At 34.9% G+C, this 20,028-nt stretch overlaps 1 protein-coding gene across 4 annotated transcripts in view; it reads right to left on the bottom strand.

Annotated features, from left to right (window-relative positions):
* Nucleotides 1-298: 298 nt before the first annotated feature.
* arnt2 (aryl-hydrocarbon receptor nuclear translocator 2) overlaps nucleotides 299-20,028 on the bottom strand; it is a 179,285-nt gene continuing 159,555 nt past the window's right edge. For 3 of the 4 annotated variants that reach the window (XM_009302938.5, XM_009302939.5, XM_009302940.5), the window contains 2 exons: nucleotides 7,750-7,895; nucleotides 299-4,712 (listed from right to left, as the gene is read on the bottom strand). In XM_009302938.5, the coding sequence (XP_009301213.1) occupies nucleotides 4,614-4,712; nucleotides 7,750-7,895 (245 nt within the window). In that variant the 3' untranslated portion in view covers nucleotides 299-4,613. 4 annotated transcript variants of the gene reach the window in all.

Raw genomic sequence — 20,028 nt, 5'->3', positions numbered from 1 at the left:
CAGCCAGTGGAGATCGCTGATTTTTAGAGAAAACAGACCAACGCACCGATTTTGCAATGGCGTTCAGTTCACCGGAAGCGCTTAACCCAGGTTACTGGCAAATTAAAAGCCATATTAGCATACTTCAGCATTTACCCCATTGTTTCAGATACTGAGGCAAAAGAGCTGAAGCTAAAATCACTATCATCAGCAAAATTAAAGTGTTGTATGAAAGTAAAACTACTATACGAGACTCAGATATAAAACTAAGAACATTAACAATCTGCCAACGTGAAGAACACAGCATAATCTGTTTGAATGAAATCCACATAGTCAATGAGAATTTATTGTCACGAGCACAACTCCTTGTCATAAAGTTACACAAAAGTAACAGAAACACATTTACACGATTTTTATACACTCCTAAAGTCATTGTACAATGGACAGGCTAACTAAGTATGGAGAGTTAAATATGTACTCAACATTGCACACAATGATATTAAACCTACACAGGTGTGTGTGTGTGTGTGTGTGTGTGTGTAGATATATATATAGAGCTGTATGTGAAATAAAACATGGTCTGACAAACATTAAAAATCACATTATTTACATGAAAACATTCATTCCATTTCCAAAAAAAGCAGTCGATTTCGTGTCCAGGTCTTTCCATCAGTCCATTTCTGTGGCGGGATCCGTTAATCCGAAAAGGTAATGGTAAGAATCGCAACAGCCAGCAGAAAAAGGCTTGAGATTTCCGCTGCATCTTCTGATGTAGATTTTTTAACAAAGTGACATTGTTGCTAGTGTTTTTTTTTGTTTGTTTTGTTTTTTGCATCAATGTAAATCAAATACTGTTTTTGTCTTTACATCCGTCTACATTTATCATTGATTAAGCTAGGTTATAGACATCACTACATAGACTACATTTTACATGGTAAGCGTAAAAATATCTCAGCGATTGTTTTTTTGTTTGTTTTTTTTTTGTTTTGTTTTTTTAGGTCAGCAAGATGCTGTTTGGCAATGATAAAAACGAGGTGCAACACTTGAAGAAAACAATCCTTCATATCATGAAAGATTCCGAAAATACTTCTGTACCATAAAAAGTCCAAAAGGAAATCTCTTCATTATATATTTATTTGTGTGTGTGTGTGGGAAAATTGATTTGGTGAATACTCGAATGGTAATTTGACGCAACAAAATATTGCATCGTGTTCACATTTCACCTAAATTAGGTGCTAAATCAGCCTGCTTTCAATGTAAATTAGCCTGATGAGTGGCAGCTTTATTATTTGCTCATAGAAATGTCCTATAAATGCAAAATTATTTAAAAGACGATTGTTTTATATGTTTTTCTACTCAAAGCAATAGTAATAAAAGGGATAGTTTACCCAAAAATGAATGATTTACTCTCCTAATGTGGTTTTAAACCTTAAAAAGAAGATACTTTGAAGAATGCTGGTTGCTTGCAGTTATTGACTTCCATAGTATGAAAAAAAAACAATGACTATGCAAGTGCCCTGATGATGTGATGGTCACCAGTTCATCAGAAATCTCTTCATTATATATATATATATATATATATATATATATATATTTGTGTGTGAAAAATTATTTGGTCGATCCTCAAATGGTAATTTGACACAACAAAATATTGCATCGTGTTCACATTTCACCTAAATTAGATGCTAAATCAGCCTGCTTTCAATGTAAATTATTCTGATGAGTGGCAGTTTTAATATTTGCTCATAGAAATGGCCTATAAATACAAAGTCATTTAAAAGACGATCGTTTCATGATTTTCTACTCAAAGCAATAGCAATAAAAGGGATAGTTCACCCAAAAATGAATGATTTACTCCCCTTGATGTGGTTTTAAACCTTAAAAAGAAGAAACTTTGAAGAATGCTGGCTGCTTGCAGCTATTGACTTCCATAGTATGAAAAAAAAACAATGACTATGGAAGTCAATTGGTGCCAGCAACGAGCATTCCTCAAAATATCTTATATTTTGTGCTCCAGAGAAGAAACTCAAATAAGTTTTGGGTGAGTAAATGATGTCAGTTTCATTTTGGGGTGAATAGGGTTGTCACTATACTAGAATTCGGTACCAATTGGTACTGTAATGTTAAAAACGTCCATTTCCCACTAACATATGAGCACGTTCTTAAACACAGCTGACTCGCCATTGTGTTCACATGCTCAACAGAAATGACTGTGATTGGTCATGAAGGTCATCAGTTCACCGAACTCATCACTGTTTACTGAGCGTAAACACAGACACAGGGACACTGGAGCATTTTAAAGCCACGTTTTAAAGCTCGTATTTCAGCTTATAGACAAACCAGCTGATCGACGTGACTTTGAAAGGCTCCAGTGTCCCTGTATCACAGCCAATCATTATCATTTCTGTTGAAGCACTTGAACACAATGGCAAATCAGCGCTGTGCTCAACAGAGCTCAAATATTAGCAGGAAATGGAGGTTTTAAAATTTTAGTATGGTGACCACCCTAGCGGTGAACCATCCCTTTACCGTAACAAAAAAGTTGACTCAGAAGAATGCTCATTGCTGGGATCCATTGAATTCCACAGTAGGAAACAAAATACTATGGAAGTCAATGAATCCCCCTACCTGTTTTAAAATTTTAAAAACATCCATTTCCCGCTTACATTTGAGCGCTGTTGATTGTGTTCTTAAACAGCACTGATTCACAATTGTGTTCATGTGCTCAACAGAAATGACTGTGATTGGTTGTGAAGGTCATCAGTTCACCAAACTCACTGCTGTTTACAGAGTATAACCACAGATACAGCGACACTGGAGTGTTTTAAAGCTGTGATTCATCAGTGGATTGCTCCTATGTCAGCTTATTGACAAACAAACTGATAGACATGCCTTTAAAATGCTCGCGTCACAGTCATTAAAATGTAAGTAAACGCACTGTAACTTGAAACTGTTAAGCTGACTTCATTTTTAGAATTATGCTAATTGTACTCACTTTTTAAAAGTCAACTAATCCCTTTTTACAGTGTCAGACTATTTCAGCACGTCTGTATTCAAATAATTACTGTAATTATCACAATATTTCATATTTGGTGCATCATTAAGTCTATAAAATCTAAACTTATGGCCTGTATTGAATTTAGAAGACACACTGGAGTCTGGAAAAGCAGATTTATTTTACTGTATGCCATTTTGCTAGATACAGAAAAGCTCGAAAACAAATATAATAAAGGTGTTATGGAAAATTGTTTACTTTTATTTTTAAAAAAAGGGAGTAGAATTAGCAGAATTATAAAAATTCAGTCAACTTGACGTTTTTAAAATTCCAGTATCGATTGGTATCAAATTTCAATATGGTGACAACCCTAGGGGTGAACTTTCCTTTCACCTTAACAAAGAAAGTTGACTCAGAATGCTCATAGCTGAGATCCATTTACTTCCACGGTAGGAAAAAGTATACTATGGAAGTCAATGGATCCCAGGACAAGTCGGTCCCGAAATTTCAAAAACGTCCATTTCCCGCTGACATTTGAGCACTGTTGAACGCATTCTTAAACATTGCTGATTCGCTATTGTGTTCATGTGCTCAACAGAAATTTACTGTATGTCATTTTGCTAAATACAGAAAAGCTTAAAAACAAATATATGGAAGGAGTTATGGAAAATTGTTTACGTTAATTAAAAAAAGTGAGTACAATTAGCATAATTTTAAAAATTCTGTCAACTTGACGTTTTTAAAATTCCAGTATCGTGACAACCCTAGGAGTGAACCACCTCTTCAGTGTAACAAAAAAGGCTGACTTCCACCATAGGAAAAAAAAATACTATGGAAGTCAAAGAACCCCAGAACAAAGCGGTCATGAAATTTAAAAAAAAACGTTAATTTCCTGCTAACATTTGATTGCGTTCCTAAACAGCGCTGACTTTCTGTTGTGTTCACATGCTCAACAGAAATGACTGTGATTGGCCGTAAAGGTCATCAGTTCACCGAACTCACCACTGTTTACTGAATGTAAACACAGATACAGGGACACTGGAGCGTTTTAAAGATGTAATGACCAGCAGGTTTGTCTATAAGCTGATATACAAGCAATCCGCGGGTTTAAAACGCTCCAGTGTCCCTGTATTTGTGGTAGCACTCAGTAAGCAGCGGTAAGTTCGGTGAACTGATGACCTTCACGGCCAATCACAGTCATTTCTGTTGAGCAAGTAAACACAATAGCAAATCAGCGCTGTTTGAGTAAGTAAGTAAGTAAGTAAGTTTTTAATATAGTATCGATTGGCACCGAATTCCAGTATGGTGACAACCCTAGGAATGAACCATCCCTTCACTGTAACAAAGAACGTTGACTTAAATTAAAATTGTTAGGCAATTTGCTGCACAGCTTTTTGAGTTGACCCAACTTGTAACCCAAGTCCTGCACTGGATTTAGGCAAGTCAACTTTTTTACAGTGTTTAGTCACTGCCTGATGATGATTAAACATTGAAGAAGAGCATTAAGACTGGGAATATATATTGATTTGCTTTGTGTGTGTATGCAGAGATGTGTTTCAGCAGCGTCATGTGCGTCAGGTGTGAGATGAAGGTACTGCAGTCTGAACCCAAACAAACAAACAAACAGATGCGTGTCCAGTTACTCAGAGAATGGTGGGAACATGCCGAGGTCAGCAAAGTCTTCAATGTTGTAGTTGGTTGTTCCCTGTGTTGGGTCACCCGGCATCGGCAGCATGTCCTGTGAACACAAACACAGAGAGACGATACATCAGACTGCCTCTTAGGGCCTACTCACACTATGCCATCCGTACCGGGCCCAGGCCCGTTCCCCGGATCGTTTGAGAAGTGTGAGTGTGCTGAATCGGGCTCAAGCATGGTTCACTTGGCCGGCCCTGGCCCGGTTGTAAGAGGTGTGCCTGAGCGCGGTTCACTTGGGCTTTGGCACGGTACGCTTGTGTGTGAGTGCAAAACGCACCAAAGCCCGAAACTGAAAGCGAGACGTGACTTTTAAGGGGTTGTTTGATATGGATTTATTAATCATTCTTACTGTTCAGTGAACGCAAACTGCCGTAGTTTATTAAAGACGAGAACTCCTCACAGCACGACAGCTGCGCGCCTTCAGCAGACCTCCTCATTCCTGCAGCACGAGAGCTTTATGATTGTTTTTGAGCGACAAAAGTGGCGGATCTGTTCTGCGAAATATCTGACTGCGTGTCCCCGCATCCCTAAGGACTGTTTGGCGAAATATTTGACTGCATGTCACTGCATAACAAACGACTGAAATGATATAACTAGGGAAATGTAGTGCCGAGGCCCGTTTGTGGTGTGAGCGCGGGCCGTCGGGGGAGACAGGAGGCGGGACAAACATGCTTTGGCCCGGTTCGAGGCAACTGTACCTAGTGTGAGTATGGCCTTATTGTGTCCTTTAGGACTTTCAATGTAGTGCTTTACTTTCAATCTACTGTAAAGAAAACTGTCACAAGGGGAGTACGAACAACCCAAAATTGCTGGGTTCCACACAATCCATTTGTTTTGGGACAAAATGAAGGATTAAGTTAAATCCATCACGTCACCCCCCCCCCCCCCCCCCCCCCAAAAAAAAAATATATATATATCTTAAGTATTGCGTTGTTTCAGCTTATTTATGTAAGAAGTTTGAACAAACAGCAAATGTAGTTTTTTGAGCGCGTACAAAAGGAGACCAACGAGAGCTGGAACTTAGGTCACTCAAATGCTTTACTAACACCCGTGTTTCTGCAGTGATTGGGATGGAGAGATGGCGTTTAAAGTATGCATGCGCACCCAAACACAGCAAGAAGTTATATTAAACAGACTTGGCCTCAGTATTTTTGTTTTCAATTTACTGTAAAGCAAAGGTTGAATGACTATAGATGTTTTAAAATCGACTTTTACGTTATTAAAGTCAACAATGACTGGTCATCAATAAAACACAAGACGCAAATGTTTAGCAATGAGCCAAAATTTGCTATTTATTTGCAGGAAAAATATAGACACATGCAGTTTGAAAACACATGACAAGGCCCAAAAGGAATCTGCGCACACAGAAATCCACAGATTTCTGCAGATTTTTAACCCATCAATGAGTCTGTTTACTTCCTCATGTAAATGTGTGTAAACTTAGATTTATTCAGTTTTTAAATTAATTTCAGTAATATTATTAACACATTTGAAAATGTACATATGATTTATTTACAATACAGTTTTTAAAGTCTATCTTTTAGTAGATATTTGAGAGACTTGCTTTGTTTAAGTGGATCAAAATAAGTGGATCTAGTTGGATTGTAAAGATTAAATAAAAGGTATTAAAGGTATTTTTCTTTATTTCATATATTTACTTTTTTGTTATGATACTCCCCAAATCATTCAGCAAAAATCTAAACAAACAGAGTTTCTACAGGTCATCGAGTCAAATTTAAGACTTTTGAAGAGCTTTTTAAGACCGTTCTGAACGAAATTTTAGACTTAAACAAGACTAAACGCTAAGGATTGTTTCTAATGGTCCAGTTAAACAAAAATAAAAAAAATAAATAAATAAAAATAGAATTTGCAAGGAAGATAATTAAATCATATGTTTATAAATATGAGTAGGTGAACAGAGTTAATAAATAAGAGTTAATAATTACACTTGGTAACACTTTATAATAACTACACACTATGAACCATTTGTTAAGCAGTAGCAAATAGTAAATTCATTATCTGTTAAGCATTAACTCTACATTATTAAACGTTAGTAAGCAGTCTATAACTGCAGCTACAAATCCTCTATTCTTGACTTAAAACTACATTTATAATGTGCCTAATAATTGTACTTTCATAATTTGTTAATGATTTTTTTTTTAATTACTAAATTAAGTATTGTAATGAAACTTGAAATGAAACTACCCAACCAGGTGTTGGCTTGATTGGCTAGTTTTACATGGACATTGGAAAGTGAAGAGCTGTTTAAAATGATTTAAGTCATACAACACAATATTTCAGTCAATTTAAGACTTTTTAGGGCCTAAATTTTGAAATGTGAGACATTTTAAGACTTTTTAAGACCCCACTGACACCGTGTACAAAATTCCGTGCAGAAATAGTTAAAAAGGCCCACAGATTCAGTCTGACCTACCAATAACTTATTTTAGTGGAAAACAAATGCACGGTCAACACTTTCATTTAATTAATAATGCAACATTAGCATGGGCTAAATTTAGTGCACAGTAAATGCAAGCAACACACTGATCATTGCTAGTACTACTAAGAATGTAACTAGCTGACAAGTCTGTATAACCCCTACTATTAAGAGAACTGTCACAAGAGAGATATGGCTGAACGACCAACACAGAGAGAGAGAGAGAGAGCAGGTTAATAGCACGGCGGCTCAAAAGTAGGTCAATCAAATGCTTTACTAACACCTGTGTTTTTGCAGTGATTGGGATGAAGAGATGCTGTTTAAAGTATGCATGATCAAACCCTATTGGTTTTGTTAGATGTGTGTGTAGGTGTGTTTATTAGCATGTATGCATGTCTGTGCGTAAGTTTGTGCGAGTGCCTTTGTATCTGACTGTGTGTCAGTTTGTGCCTGTGCGCATATCTGTTTGAGTGAGTGAGTGGAAGACCTCCGTCTGGCTGGACTTTGAAGCTGTGTGTGTGTTGCCATGAGACACCTCCGTCTGGCTGGACTGTGAAGCTGTGTGTGTGTGTTCACCTGGAAGACCTCTGTCTGGCTGGCCTGTGTGTGTGTGTGGATGGAGGTGTGTGAGTGTGTTTACCTGGAAGACCTCTGTCTGGCTGGCCTGTGTGTGTGGATGAGGGTCTCCAGCCTGCTGACTGTGATGTTGACTCTGCCACTGAGACCAGACCTCAGACGGACGACCCTGGAACTGACCACCGCTCTGACTGCTCTCACCAGACACATCTGCACACAAAAACACACAGTGAGAAAACCGCTCTGAACACACACACTTCTTTTTGCCAAGCACTAGTATATATATATATATATATATATATATATATATATATATATATATATATATATATATATATATATATATTAGGGATGTAACGGTATCAGAATTTCACGGTACGGTAATACCTCGGTATGAATGTCACGGTACGGTATTTATTGAATCATTTACAGGAAAAAACAAAACTTATGAAAATACTCCAAAAAAGTGCCAAAAGTGTCAATGACATACAAATTAGTCATCTATCTGTAAGCTTTGAAACAGGAACTTCAATTTTAATAACAAAAAATTATTAAACCATGTAAAAATAATTAAGTTTCAAATTAGTATTGTTGAAAACTCATCACATTCAACATTTAATCACTCACTCACTTAGATAGAGATGGGCTTTAAGGAAAATTATCATATAAATATAATCTGGTAAAAGCAGGTATCTCTGGGCATTTACAATGTCCCCTGCAACAGAAAAAAAACCCTCTCATTTGGGACTGAGGTTTCTGGGACAAGAGAGATATGACTTGGCCCAGGTTGACAGCAGTGGGTAACGTTGTGCATTGTCTTTCCCCCACTTGAGAGGACAAACCATGAGTGAGATAGAGGTCTCATGTCTGCATCAATCTGAACAGTGTGCTGTGTTTCTGCAGTCCCCATGACTGATTATTAGTCGTATTCCCCAACTTGCAGACACGTGCACACATAGGGCTCAACCTGTGAAGTGCACATGCCCTTTTTAGTCTTGGATAGAAAGTGCCCTTCCAAAATGATCAAAAGTGCTCCGCGACGCGACACACCCTCCGTCCCGCCCTTCAGTAGGCGCGCGACAACACCGCTCTTGAGTATGCGCACACAACCCCACCTCCCCGCTTTACAGTACGCGCACGACAACACAGCTGATCAGAACGCGCGCAACAACGCCGCTATTCAGTACGCGTGCGATGACAACACCCGCTTTAGGTTCGATCATTTCCAGCTCTTTTTGATCCCCGCTTCTAGCAGCACACTCCATTTCCGCATTACTGGATCTGTAGCGACAACAGACCGCAAGGGATGATGGCCAAGCCTGGGCTGATGGGAATTGTAGTTTCCGGTACCTCCCGTTCGCTTCATTCGCCTGAGCAAATTTTCTCAGAAGACCTATAGTTTTACCGAGTCATGCGACTACGGTAATATCGGAAAAAATTAATATTGCGGTATGACGGTATTTACAATACCGTTACATCCCTAATATATATATATTTTGCCTTTCGACTCAGCTCCTTCTTTACCACAACGGACCGGTACATTGATCGCGTTACTGCTGCCGCTGCACCAATCCGCCTGTCAATCTCACGTTCCATCCTTCCCTCACTTGTAAGTAATTAAAATATAATTATCATTAAAATAATTTTTAAAAACAATAAAAATTATTTATTCAAAAATCTTTAAGCCACATTACTCTGCTACTTGTAATATATTGCTCATATGTATATATATATATATATATATATATATATATATATATATATATATATATTAAGGGTGGAGCCGAACCCGAATACGGTATTCGGAAAGGCACGAATAGCGTGTTTTTACGAATACTTGATTCAAACAAATACTTGAAAAATTATTTGTATTCGGGAGCAAGAAAAACACTATATCAAAAAGCAGCGTTTCCTCATGAGACCACAGTGCATGCCCGCGTGAGTGAGTGAGTGAGTAAGAGAGAGAGAGAGAGAGAGAGAGAGAGAGAAAGAGAGAGAGAGAGAGAAAGACACATGCTCAGTGCAAAACGCGCCAAAGCCCGAAACTGAAAGCGAGACGTGACTTTTAAGGGGCTGTTTCATATGGATTTATTAATCATTCTTACTGTTCAGTGATCGCAAACTGCCGTAGTTTATTAAAGACGCAAACCTCTCACTGCACGTCAGCTGCGCGCCTTCAGCAGACCTCCTCATTCCTGCAGCACGAGGGCTTTATGATTGTTTATGCGCGCCAAAAGTGGCGGATCTGTCCGGTAAAATATCTGACTGCGTGTCACCGTATTCCTAAGGACTGTTAGGCGAAATATTTGACTGCATGTCACTGCATAACAAACGACTGAAACGATATAACTAGAGAACTCTCCACTGTGCCACTGTGCGTATGGCAAGCCGTTTTAGCATTTAAACCTTGTTCAGACTATCCATAAATATATTTAGAGATATCTCTAATTATATTTTGACTTGTCATAATTATAATTCAGATTGGAAATATCTGCAAATATATTATGACTGACTAGTCATATTCCTCCATTGACTTCCATTGAAAAATATTTGCAGATATCTCTAAATAAACAAACAAACAAACTTTGTGTCTTTTTTGTGGCTGGCAGATGATAATAGCGGGGCTGTATCTTTTAGTATTATATCGAATACTTTTGTTCTGCCAGATCTCCCGGGCAGGGTTTTATTTAGATTTATTTAGTTAATTTTAGTTTTTGGAATTCTGTCAATTGGAAAAAAGTTCTTTCAGAAGAAGAACAGTTTTTTGAAGTATTATTTGTTTTTATTCTGTCTATTCAGTGTCCTTCAACAAGAACAGTGGTGGTGGGGTTCATAATATTCACAATGGTATTTTATTAGTTGTTGGTTTAACCATGGATGAGAAAATGGCTTCTATGTTATTTTCTTTTCAATTACATTTCTTATCACATGTTCAAAAACAACAGCCAATATTGCATATCTATAATTTATATAATGGGTATAATTAAACAATACTTTCACTATAACGTAAATTAGAAGTGTAATAGAAAAAATATATATTTTTGCGCCATTTTGAATTTTACTCGAATACAAATACAAATACTTTTCCCCTCTCAACAAATACAAATACAAATACAAATACCGGCTGCTCCGCACATCCCTAATATATATATATATATATATATATATATATATATATATATATATATATATACATACACACACACACAAAATATATCTCAGAGTGAACAAAAATGATGATGGAATCCTCAATTTCCACTTCCAAACAAAACATGTTTAGACTTCACACAGAATAACCCTCCACATTAACTCTAACAGCCTCTGTCTGAATGAAGCGCGTGTGTAAAACTCTTCAACCGTGAACTCCATCCCGCTCAATTTACACCTAGGAGAACAGAGAAGCATCCAGAATCACTCAAACACCCACATCTGGAGCATCTGCACCCGCGGGAGGACACACTGCTGCTGGGCGCGGGTGTCAGAGAGCTCGGGCGCTCCTCATATCCTCCATGATGAGGCAGTGATTCGAGGTCAAACTTCTCATTTCCACACCGCCAGAGAGACGCTCTGCTGCGGCTTCATTCTGCTCCGTCTTTCCCCGGAGGTTCGGCCGACACGCCTCGTAAATCTCTCCATCAATTTTATTTTATTTTGCGTGTGTTATTCTTCGCTTGTGTTTGTCTCCTCTGGCCATCTTTCTGCGTCCTCATCATCAGTCTGTGCTTCATGTTTTCCCTCAGTGAATTGGTGAAGAAATGCCATTGCACCATTGCATGTGATTCAAAACGGATCATGGCATGATCAATTTTAATGTTCAAAAACAAAACAAAACAAAACAAAACAACAAAGAGGCAATCTTCTGATGTTTGTTTGAATGTTGTGTAATTGATGTGAAGACAAATGCTGCTCTTGAAAGCAAGTTCAATTTCACCTATACAGACTGTGATTCAAGTACACATGAAATCAAAACTAACCCTATTGATTGTGTTAGCTCACATTGCTAAGTTGTGGTGATCAATTCATCTGTGCATGTCATAAAAAAAAAGTTTACCCTTGCGATCTTTAAATCAAATCTGAAAATGCACTTCCTGTTTAGTGCTGCGTTCCAATTTGCATACTATCCATCCTAAATAATATTTAAAAAAATATCACAAGTATGTCACAAATTGTAGTATGTTGCAAAAAATAAGGTCAAGAATCTTGGAGTGACTCTGGAGTCAGATCTGAGTTTCAATAGTCATGTTAAAGCAGTAATTAAATCAGCATACTATCATGTCAGAAACATTGAAAGAATCAGATGCTTTGTTTCCAGTGAAGACTTAGAGAAACTTGCTCATGCTTTTATCAGCAGCAGGGTGGATTACTGTAACGGCCTCCTCACGGGCCTTCCCAAAAAGACAGTCAGACAGTTGCAGCTCATCCAGAACGCTGCGGCCAGGATTCTGACTAGAACCAGGAAATCAGAGCACATCACACCTGTCCTCAGGTCTCTACACTGGCTCCCGGTTACATTCAGAATAGACTTTAAAGTATTATTACTGGTCTATAAATCACTAAATGGCCTAGGACCTCAATACATTACAGATATGCTCACTGAATACAAACCTAACAGATCACTTAGATCTTTAGGATCCCATAAACTAGAAGTTCCAAGAGTTCAGTCAAAGCAGGGTGAATCTGCTTTCAGCTACTATGCATCTCGCTGCTGGAATCAGCTTCCAGAAATGTTTAGATGTGCTCCAACATTCAAATCAAGACTGAAAACACATCTGCTTAGCTGTGCCTTTACTGAATGAGCACTGTGCTGCGTCCGACAGATCGCACTATTATGTTTTTCTTTTCTTTTTCATTATCTTATAACATATTTTAAACACATTTTTATGTTTTATCTATTTTTTATTCTTATTTTTAGAATTTTTATTTTTATTATTTGTGTTTATTTTTTATACCCGTCTCTTTTATTCTTGTTTATGTAAAGCAGTTTGAATTGCCACTGTGTATGAAATGTGCTATATAAATAAACTTGCCTTGCCTTGCAAAGGGTATGTCTGAGATTCCCGGATGGTTTGTTATTTCCAGTAAAAAATTTAAGTGTAGTACGGTCTGTTCTCTAACTGCTGATATTGCCCACAACACATTGTGCGTTGGATGTGAATTCAATTAGAACTAAAAATCCAGGTGAAAAGTGGAAATATATATAGCATGTAGGCATGGTCAAGACGATCTGCTGCAGTTCAAACCAAGCATCAGAATGAGGAAGAAAGGTGATTTAAGTGACTTTGAACGTGGCATGGTTGTTGGTGCCAGACGGGCTGGTCTGAGTATTTCAGAAACTGCTAATCTACTGGGATTTTTACGCACAACCATCTCAAGGGTCAACGCCACAGCCTACGTGAGTATTATTGCTGACCACGTCCATCCCTTTAAGACCACAGTGTACACATCTTCTGATGGCTACTTCCAGCAGGATATCTATGGAGTCAGATAAGTCTCAATAATAATTCACGCAAAAGACACGATGTACACATGCGTAGCCAAATTCACGTGCATAAAACCAAATTCACGTGTGTAAAATTTTTATATATATTAACAAAAAAATTTCACGTGCTCAAAATAAAAATACATTTTCATAAAATAAGTTGTACAAATGCAAAACACCATTTGCAAATGTATAAGAGTGTACAAAAAGTTTTGAATGTTTAAAACTTGCGAGTTCATCCTGAATGAGAATGTGCAAATCTTCTTTCACGTACGACTCCCCCTGGATACGTGTGTGAGTATTTTTGAGACTTTCCTGGCAGGGTCAGGGCCACTCGTACCTTTCAGCCAATCAGATGAGAGCTGTAGTCAATGACACCCACTCTGCGCTCCTTTTGCGCAAACTGTTCCTTTCCAGCATGGCGAACAGAGTCGCCAGCTGTCGCAGTTGCACTTTTTTTCATTTATTTATTTATTTGACCAAAGCCTCACTCTTTTTATTCATTATTTTGCCGCAGCTTCGCTCTTCTTATTAATTGTCTCGCAGCCCCATGAGCGAAATGTAGCCTGCAGGGTAATGGAGAGAATTAAGTATCATTCTGGCCACCCAACTATAGAAGTGCCGCTGTGGTCCAGTGGTCAGCACATTGCGTTATGATGCCGTTCGATCCTCACCTGAGTAATTTTTTATTCTTTTTTTATATCTTTTTTTCATTTTCATTCAGTTTCTAATTACACTTTCTAGTCTTTTTCAAGAAAACAGCTGCTTTAGAACTTCAAATGTTAAATTTTTATTCTTTTTAATAAATTCTTTTTGTGAATATAATAAATATTTTACGCATGTGAATTTGGTTTTATGCACGTGAATTTGGCTTTGCATGTGTACATCGTGTCTTTTGCGTGAAATATTATTGAGACTTATCTGACTCCATAGATAACACGCCATGTCATAAAGCGTGAATCATCTCAGACTGGTTTCTTGAACATCACAATGAGTTCGCTTGACTCAAATGGCCTCACCAGTCACAAGATATCAATCCAATAGAGCACCTTTGGGATGTGGTGGAATGGGAGGTTTACATCATGGATGAAAAGTCGACAAATCTGCAGCGACTGTGTGATGCTATCATGTCAATATGGACCAAAATCTCTGAGGAATATTTCCAGTACCTTGTTAAATTTATGCCATGAAGGATTAAGGCAGTTCTGACGGCAAAATAGGTCCAACCCAGTACAAGTAAGTCATACCTAATAAAGTGGCCGGTGAGTTTATGTGCGTATATACATACATACATACGTACATGCATACATACATACGTACGTACATACATACATACATACTATATACATATAATACTATGTAATACTATAAACAAAACATTACAAAATGACTGATTTAAAAGCTACTCATCTGCAAAACTCTTTCAAATTATTTCAAAATCATTTTAAAAAGACTCTGAGCAGATTTAGTTACAACTGTGACCAAGAATAAAGCCCATAATGCCACAAACTAAACACCCAAACACATGTGCTCAGTTTACTAGCACAAAAAAGGGAGATTAAATGGATTAATTCCAAGGCTGCAGTCTTTTCTTCCTCCTGTTCGGTCCGAGTGAGATAAAGATAAATGCTCTTTTTTTCTTTTTCTTTAATGACAGTGTATTAAAAAAGAATTATCTGGACGACGCTTCATTCTGGCTGAAGCCTGGAGGGCCTGAAAGCCATTCGGCGGCCGGTACACTCCAAATCCAAGTGGCTTTTTAATGTCACCTATTTAACATGAATGACTTATTAAATGGCCACACTAATCACATTGAGAGAGAGAGAGAGAGATTCCCTCCAGGGACACAACAATGAGAGAAATGTCATTCGGAGTCTCGGTACAAGATGTAAATTCAATTCACTTCATAGAGCTTTCAATGCGCTTGAGAAACCAGAGGCCGCTTTTTAGATGAGAGAGAGGGAAAAAACCTTACAAAACCATGGAATTGAGGTGCAAAAAACATAATAAATAATTTGTCATACCCTGTGGAAATGCTGTTCACATTATTTTGAGAATAATGAAGTAATAGGACGTTAAAAAAAATCTCTTTAACCTTTGACTTCAATATGTCTAAGTAAATAAATGAGCATTGAACCGGACTGTATTAAACGATTACATTTTTGTGCTAGAAATGTATGCAAATTTGTGAATATTTGAATGAAGCAATGGCTTATTTGAATATTTCAACATTTATGGCATTTAGTCTAATGTACGGAAGAAACAATTAAAGAAGAAGAGGAGAAATAAGATCTACAAAGCCATGGAACCAAGACAAAAAATTACATTTATACCCTGTGAAATCCTGTTTTGGTTGTTCACTGTATTTTTTTTTTTATATAAAGTAATATAATAAAACAAACAAGCAAACATAAATAAATAAATAATCATAAAAATAAATAAAGATAAAAAATAAATCTACAAAAACTTGAAATGGAGACAAAAAAATAAAAAATAAATAAAATAAATAAGTAAAATGCATTCGCTGTGGAAATCTTGTTTTGGCTGTTCACTGTATTTTTTTTATGTTTTTATAAATATGAAAAAATAAGATATTCCCCAAAATCATCACTTTAAAAAAATTTGACTGCAATATGTAAAAAAATAAACAAATAAATATGACTGCATTACATGCAGTGAAATGTATGCAAATTTGAGATTATTTTAATGAGTTAATTTGCATATTTTAATCATTTTGTTTTTTTTTGTAGTGTTTTTTGTTCAGTCTGATGTAACACTATAAGTTTTACTTTTGCTTGATTAATTTGTAGATTTGGATTCTAATGCAGATTTTTGAAAGCTGTTTTTCTCAAAATATTGAGAAAAAACAAAAGATAAAGATTAAAAAATAAAGATTATATGCTGTGGAAATGCTGTTTTAGTTGTTCACTGTATTTTATTCACTGTAAGTAATAAGATATTCCAAAAAATCTACTCAAAATGTAAAATGCAAAATTTTGACTTAAAATATTTGTGTGTGTATATATATATATATATATATATATATATATATATATATATATATATATATATATATATATATATATATATATATACACACACACATACACACACACACAGTTAAAATCAGAATTATTAGCCCCCCCTCCCGGAATTATTAGACCCCGTTTATTTTTTTCCCCAATTTCTGTTTAACTGAGAGAAGATTTTTTCAACACATTTTTAAACATAATAGTTTTAATAACTCATTACTAATAACTGATTTATTTTATCTTTGCCATGATGACAGTAAATAATATTTGACTAGATATTTTTCAAGACACTTCTATACAGCTTAAAGTGACATTTAAAGACTTAACTAGGTTAATTAGGTTAACAAGGCAGGTTAGGGTAATTACGCAAGTTATTGTATAACAATGGTTTGTTCTGTAGACTATTAAAAAAATAATAAGCTTAAAGGGGCTAATAATTGTGTCCTTAAAATGGTGTTAAAAAATTTAAAACTGCTTTATTCTAGCCAAAATAAAACAAATAAGACTTTCTCTAGAAGAAAAAAGGGATCCGATGTTTGTGCTAAAAATGTATGCAAATTTACTAATATTTTAATGAAGCAATAGCTTATTTGGATATTTAAAATATTTTGGCTTGTAGTGTTTTTTGTTCAGTATGATGTAATGCAGATTTTTAAAGGCTGTTTTTTAACCTGCATCGAGACAAAAACAAATAAATAATAAGGAGAGAAAAAATAAATCTATAAAACCCTTAGAGATTTAGAGGTCTGCAAATGGACTGCATCAAACAATCACATTTTTGTGCTAGAACTATATGCAGATTTGTTGATATTTAAATGAAGAAATGGCTTGTTTGCATATTTAAAATTTTACAAGTACAATTCCAAATACAATTCCAAGTATGGGGCCCTAATATTCAAACTCTCTCTTTAATATATTATAATATTCAAAGGCATTTTCTTTCTCTATATACATTTATTTTTCTCTGTAGATAAATTTTTTTTGTAAACAAACTGCTTGTGAATTTTTTTTAAGTGGAACCTTTATTTTTTTTTTATATAAAATTAAAAACTATAAATTCAAAATAAAAAAAACAAGCTCACAAACTAAGTACATTTATTAACCAAATGTGATTTTAATATTTGCTTGTGCAGTAGAGAAGGAACTGTCCATTATTAATGGGAGCCCCTGGTTTTTATATGAAGTAATAACATTCAACTTTTCATGGTTATAGACAGATTTTACAACATATGATAGAAGATTTCTAAAATAGCTAAATGATTAATATAGGCTTCCTCGCACTGGTTTGGCCCCCTGATTACCCAGGGCCCTAAGCATCAGCTTACCTCACTTATTGGTTAAGTCTGCCTTTTCTAATGGACCATTATGCTGAAGTAATTTCCCTTTATTCACCTGCAGTGTCTTGTTTTAATCAGATGTTGCGCAGTAACTCTAAACTCTTCAATTTCTTTCCTCCGCTACAGGAATGTGCAAAGTTGCTCAAGTGTGTGTTTTTGGCCTTTGTGTTACACTGGTCAAATTCCTCACTTTACAATGTCAGGATACAGAAAGCAGATCCGTCGTTCGTGAGCTGCACATGACAGATTCATTAAAGACACCACAGGCTGTTTAAAGTGCTGCACGTTATGGAGGAAAAGCAGGAGTTTGACTGATGGAGAGATCCACCTGGCCTTCATTATAGGACATGCAATTGATCAAAGACTTCCCATCATGCCATTCATGCTTATTTTTGCTAATAATAATTAATAATAATCTATTATGGAATGGAATACATATTTTAATAATTATTAATTACATATTGTACAATCAATTTTCATAATAATATTTATTTATTTACTATTATTAACAACAGGTATAAAGGAAAACTTATTTTTATCTACAATTTACAAACACATAATGGTCCATTATTAATATTATTATTATTATTATTATTAATTAAATGTATTAATTTAAATAATATACATATTAATGAAAACATATTTTAATCCACAATATACAAAGATTATTAGTATTATTATTAATAACAACAATAAAATAATATTATTATAATTTTTATTGCTGTTTTTGTTGTTTTTAACAGATATTATGGAAAAGATTTGCTTATTTAAATATACGAACACTGCCTTTTATTATTATTAACATGTATTAATTATATTAATATACATATTTATAAAAAAGTTGTTTGCTTATTTTAAAACAAACATTATTATTTATTTTTTTTATTATTATTACAGGTATTAAGGAAAAGTTGTTTAATAATCTACAATATACAAACAACATTATTATTATTGTTATTATTATCATTAGTATTATTATTAATAACATGTAGTATTTATTTAAAATACATATAAACGAAAATGTATTTAAATACACAATATACAAACATTATTATTTTCATTATTAATAACAAAATTCAAAATATTATTATTATTATTATTATTATTATTATATTTTACTGTTGATTTTGTTATTATTAACAAATATTAAGGTAAAGTTGTTTCCCTTTTTTAATATACAAACAATATATTTATTATTGTTATTTATAATAATATACATATTAATAAAAAGCTGTTTGCTTATTTAATGCACAATAAATGAACATTATTGTTATTATTAACAGATCTTAATGAAAAGTTGTTATTTATTTGTTCTTATTAATAATAATAGGTATTAAGAAAAAAGTATAGGCATTAAAGAAAATATATGAACAACATTTTTATTATTATTAACAATAATAAAAACATTACAAGAAGAAGACGAAGAAGAAGAAAAAGAAGAAGAAGAATTCTTATTATTATTATTAATAACAACAACAGGTATTAATAATTTTTTTTTGCTTATTTTAATATACAAACACAAGATTATTATTATCATTAACAATGATAAAAACAACCATAATATTATTGTTGCTATTGTTATTATCATTATCATTATTATTATAGTTGTTGTTTTTATTCTTCTTATTAACACATTAAGAAAAAGTTGTTTGCTTATTTGACACAATGTACATTTTAAAAGTGCTATATAAACAAACATGAATTGAATTATTTTAATATACAATTAATGGATAATAATAATAATAACAATAATAATAATAGTAACAATTTAAGTTTGTTTTCGTGCATTTACACGGGGCTTTGGCGTCAACGCTTGAGCGAGGTCTATCTGTAGTTGGGGCTGAGGCGATCATCATAGCAGTGTCAGCCAATGAAATTAGTTCGCAATCAGCTACTGTCTGAGCTGGGTTATTTGCATTAAGTGATCTGATTGCTGACGCTTCCGTTGGTGTTTGAGAAGTTGAGAAATTCCCAACTTCTGCAGTGAGCTGATGGATCCACAATACAGTTCGGCAATGTCAATGTGACGTCAAGGTCACCAATTCAAAGTGAAGGGGAATTTTTGGCGCTGACGCCCTGTGTAACTGGGGCGTTATGGTTAAGGTTAGGGCTAGGGTTAGAAGTAATACAAGAAACACATGCACACAGTATTGCATGTTAGAATATTATTATTTCTTTTCAATTTGTACTAAACATTACACAAATAAAAGAGTTTATACTGATCAGAACAAACAATTGTTGTTGATATTGCTGCAATTTAGAACAGACAGACAGACATACATAAATGTATTGCCATGATTTCTTTAAATATCAACAAATATAAATAAATAATCATTATTAAAAGTAATTATCAGTCCTAAACTGAGATATTCACTATTAACTCTGCTTTATGTCTAAACACTGCTGGAGTTTTTTATAATTCGTATAATTTTGAGTGTCACACAGTCTCCTGATGTGACTGCGCTAAATTATGTTAAGCTAATACCCTAATTTAA

This window comes from Danio rerio, chromosome 7 (assembly GCF_049306965.1).
Source record: "Danio rerio strain Tuebingen ecotype United States chromosome 7, GRCz12tu, whole genome shotgun sequence".
Lineage (NCBI taxonomy): Eukaryota > Metazoa > Chordata > Actinopteri > Cypriniformes > Danionidae > Danio > Danio rerio.
Note: the sequence above shows the minus strand (reverse complement) of the source record. Positions and strands in the feature narration are given on the sequence as shown.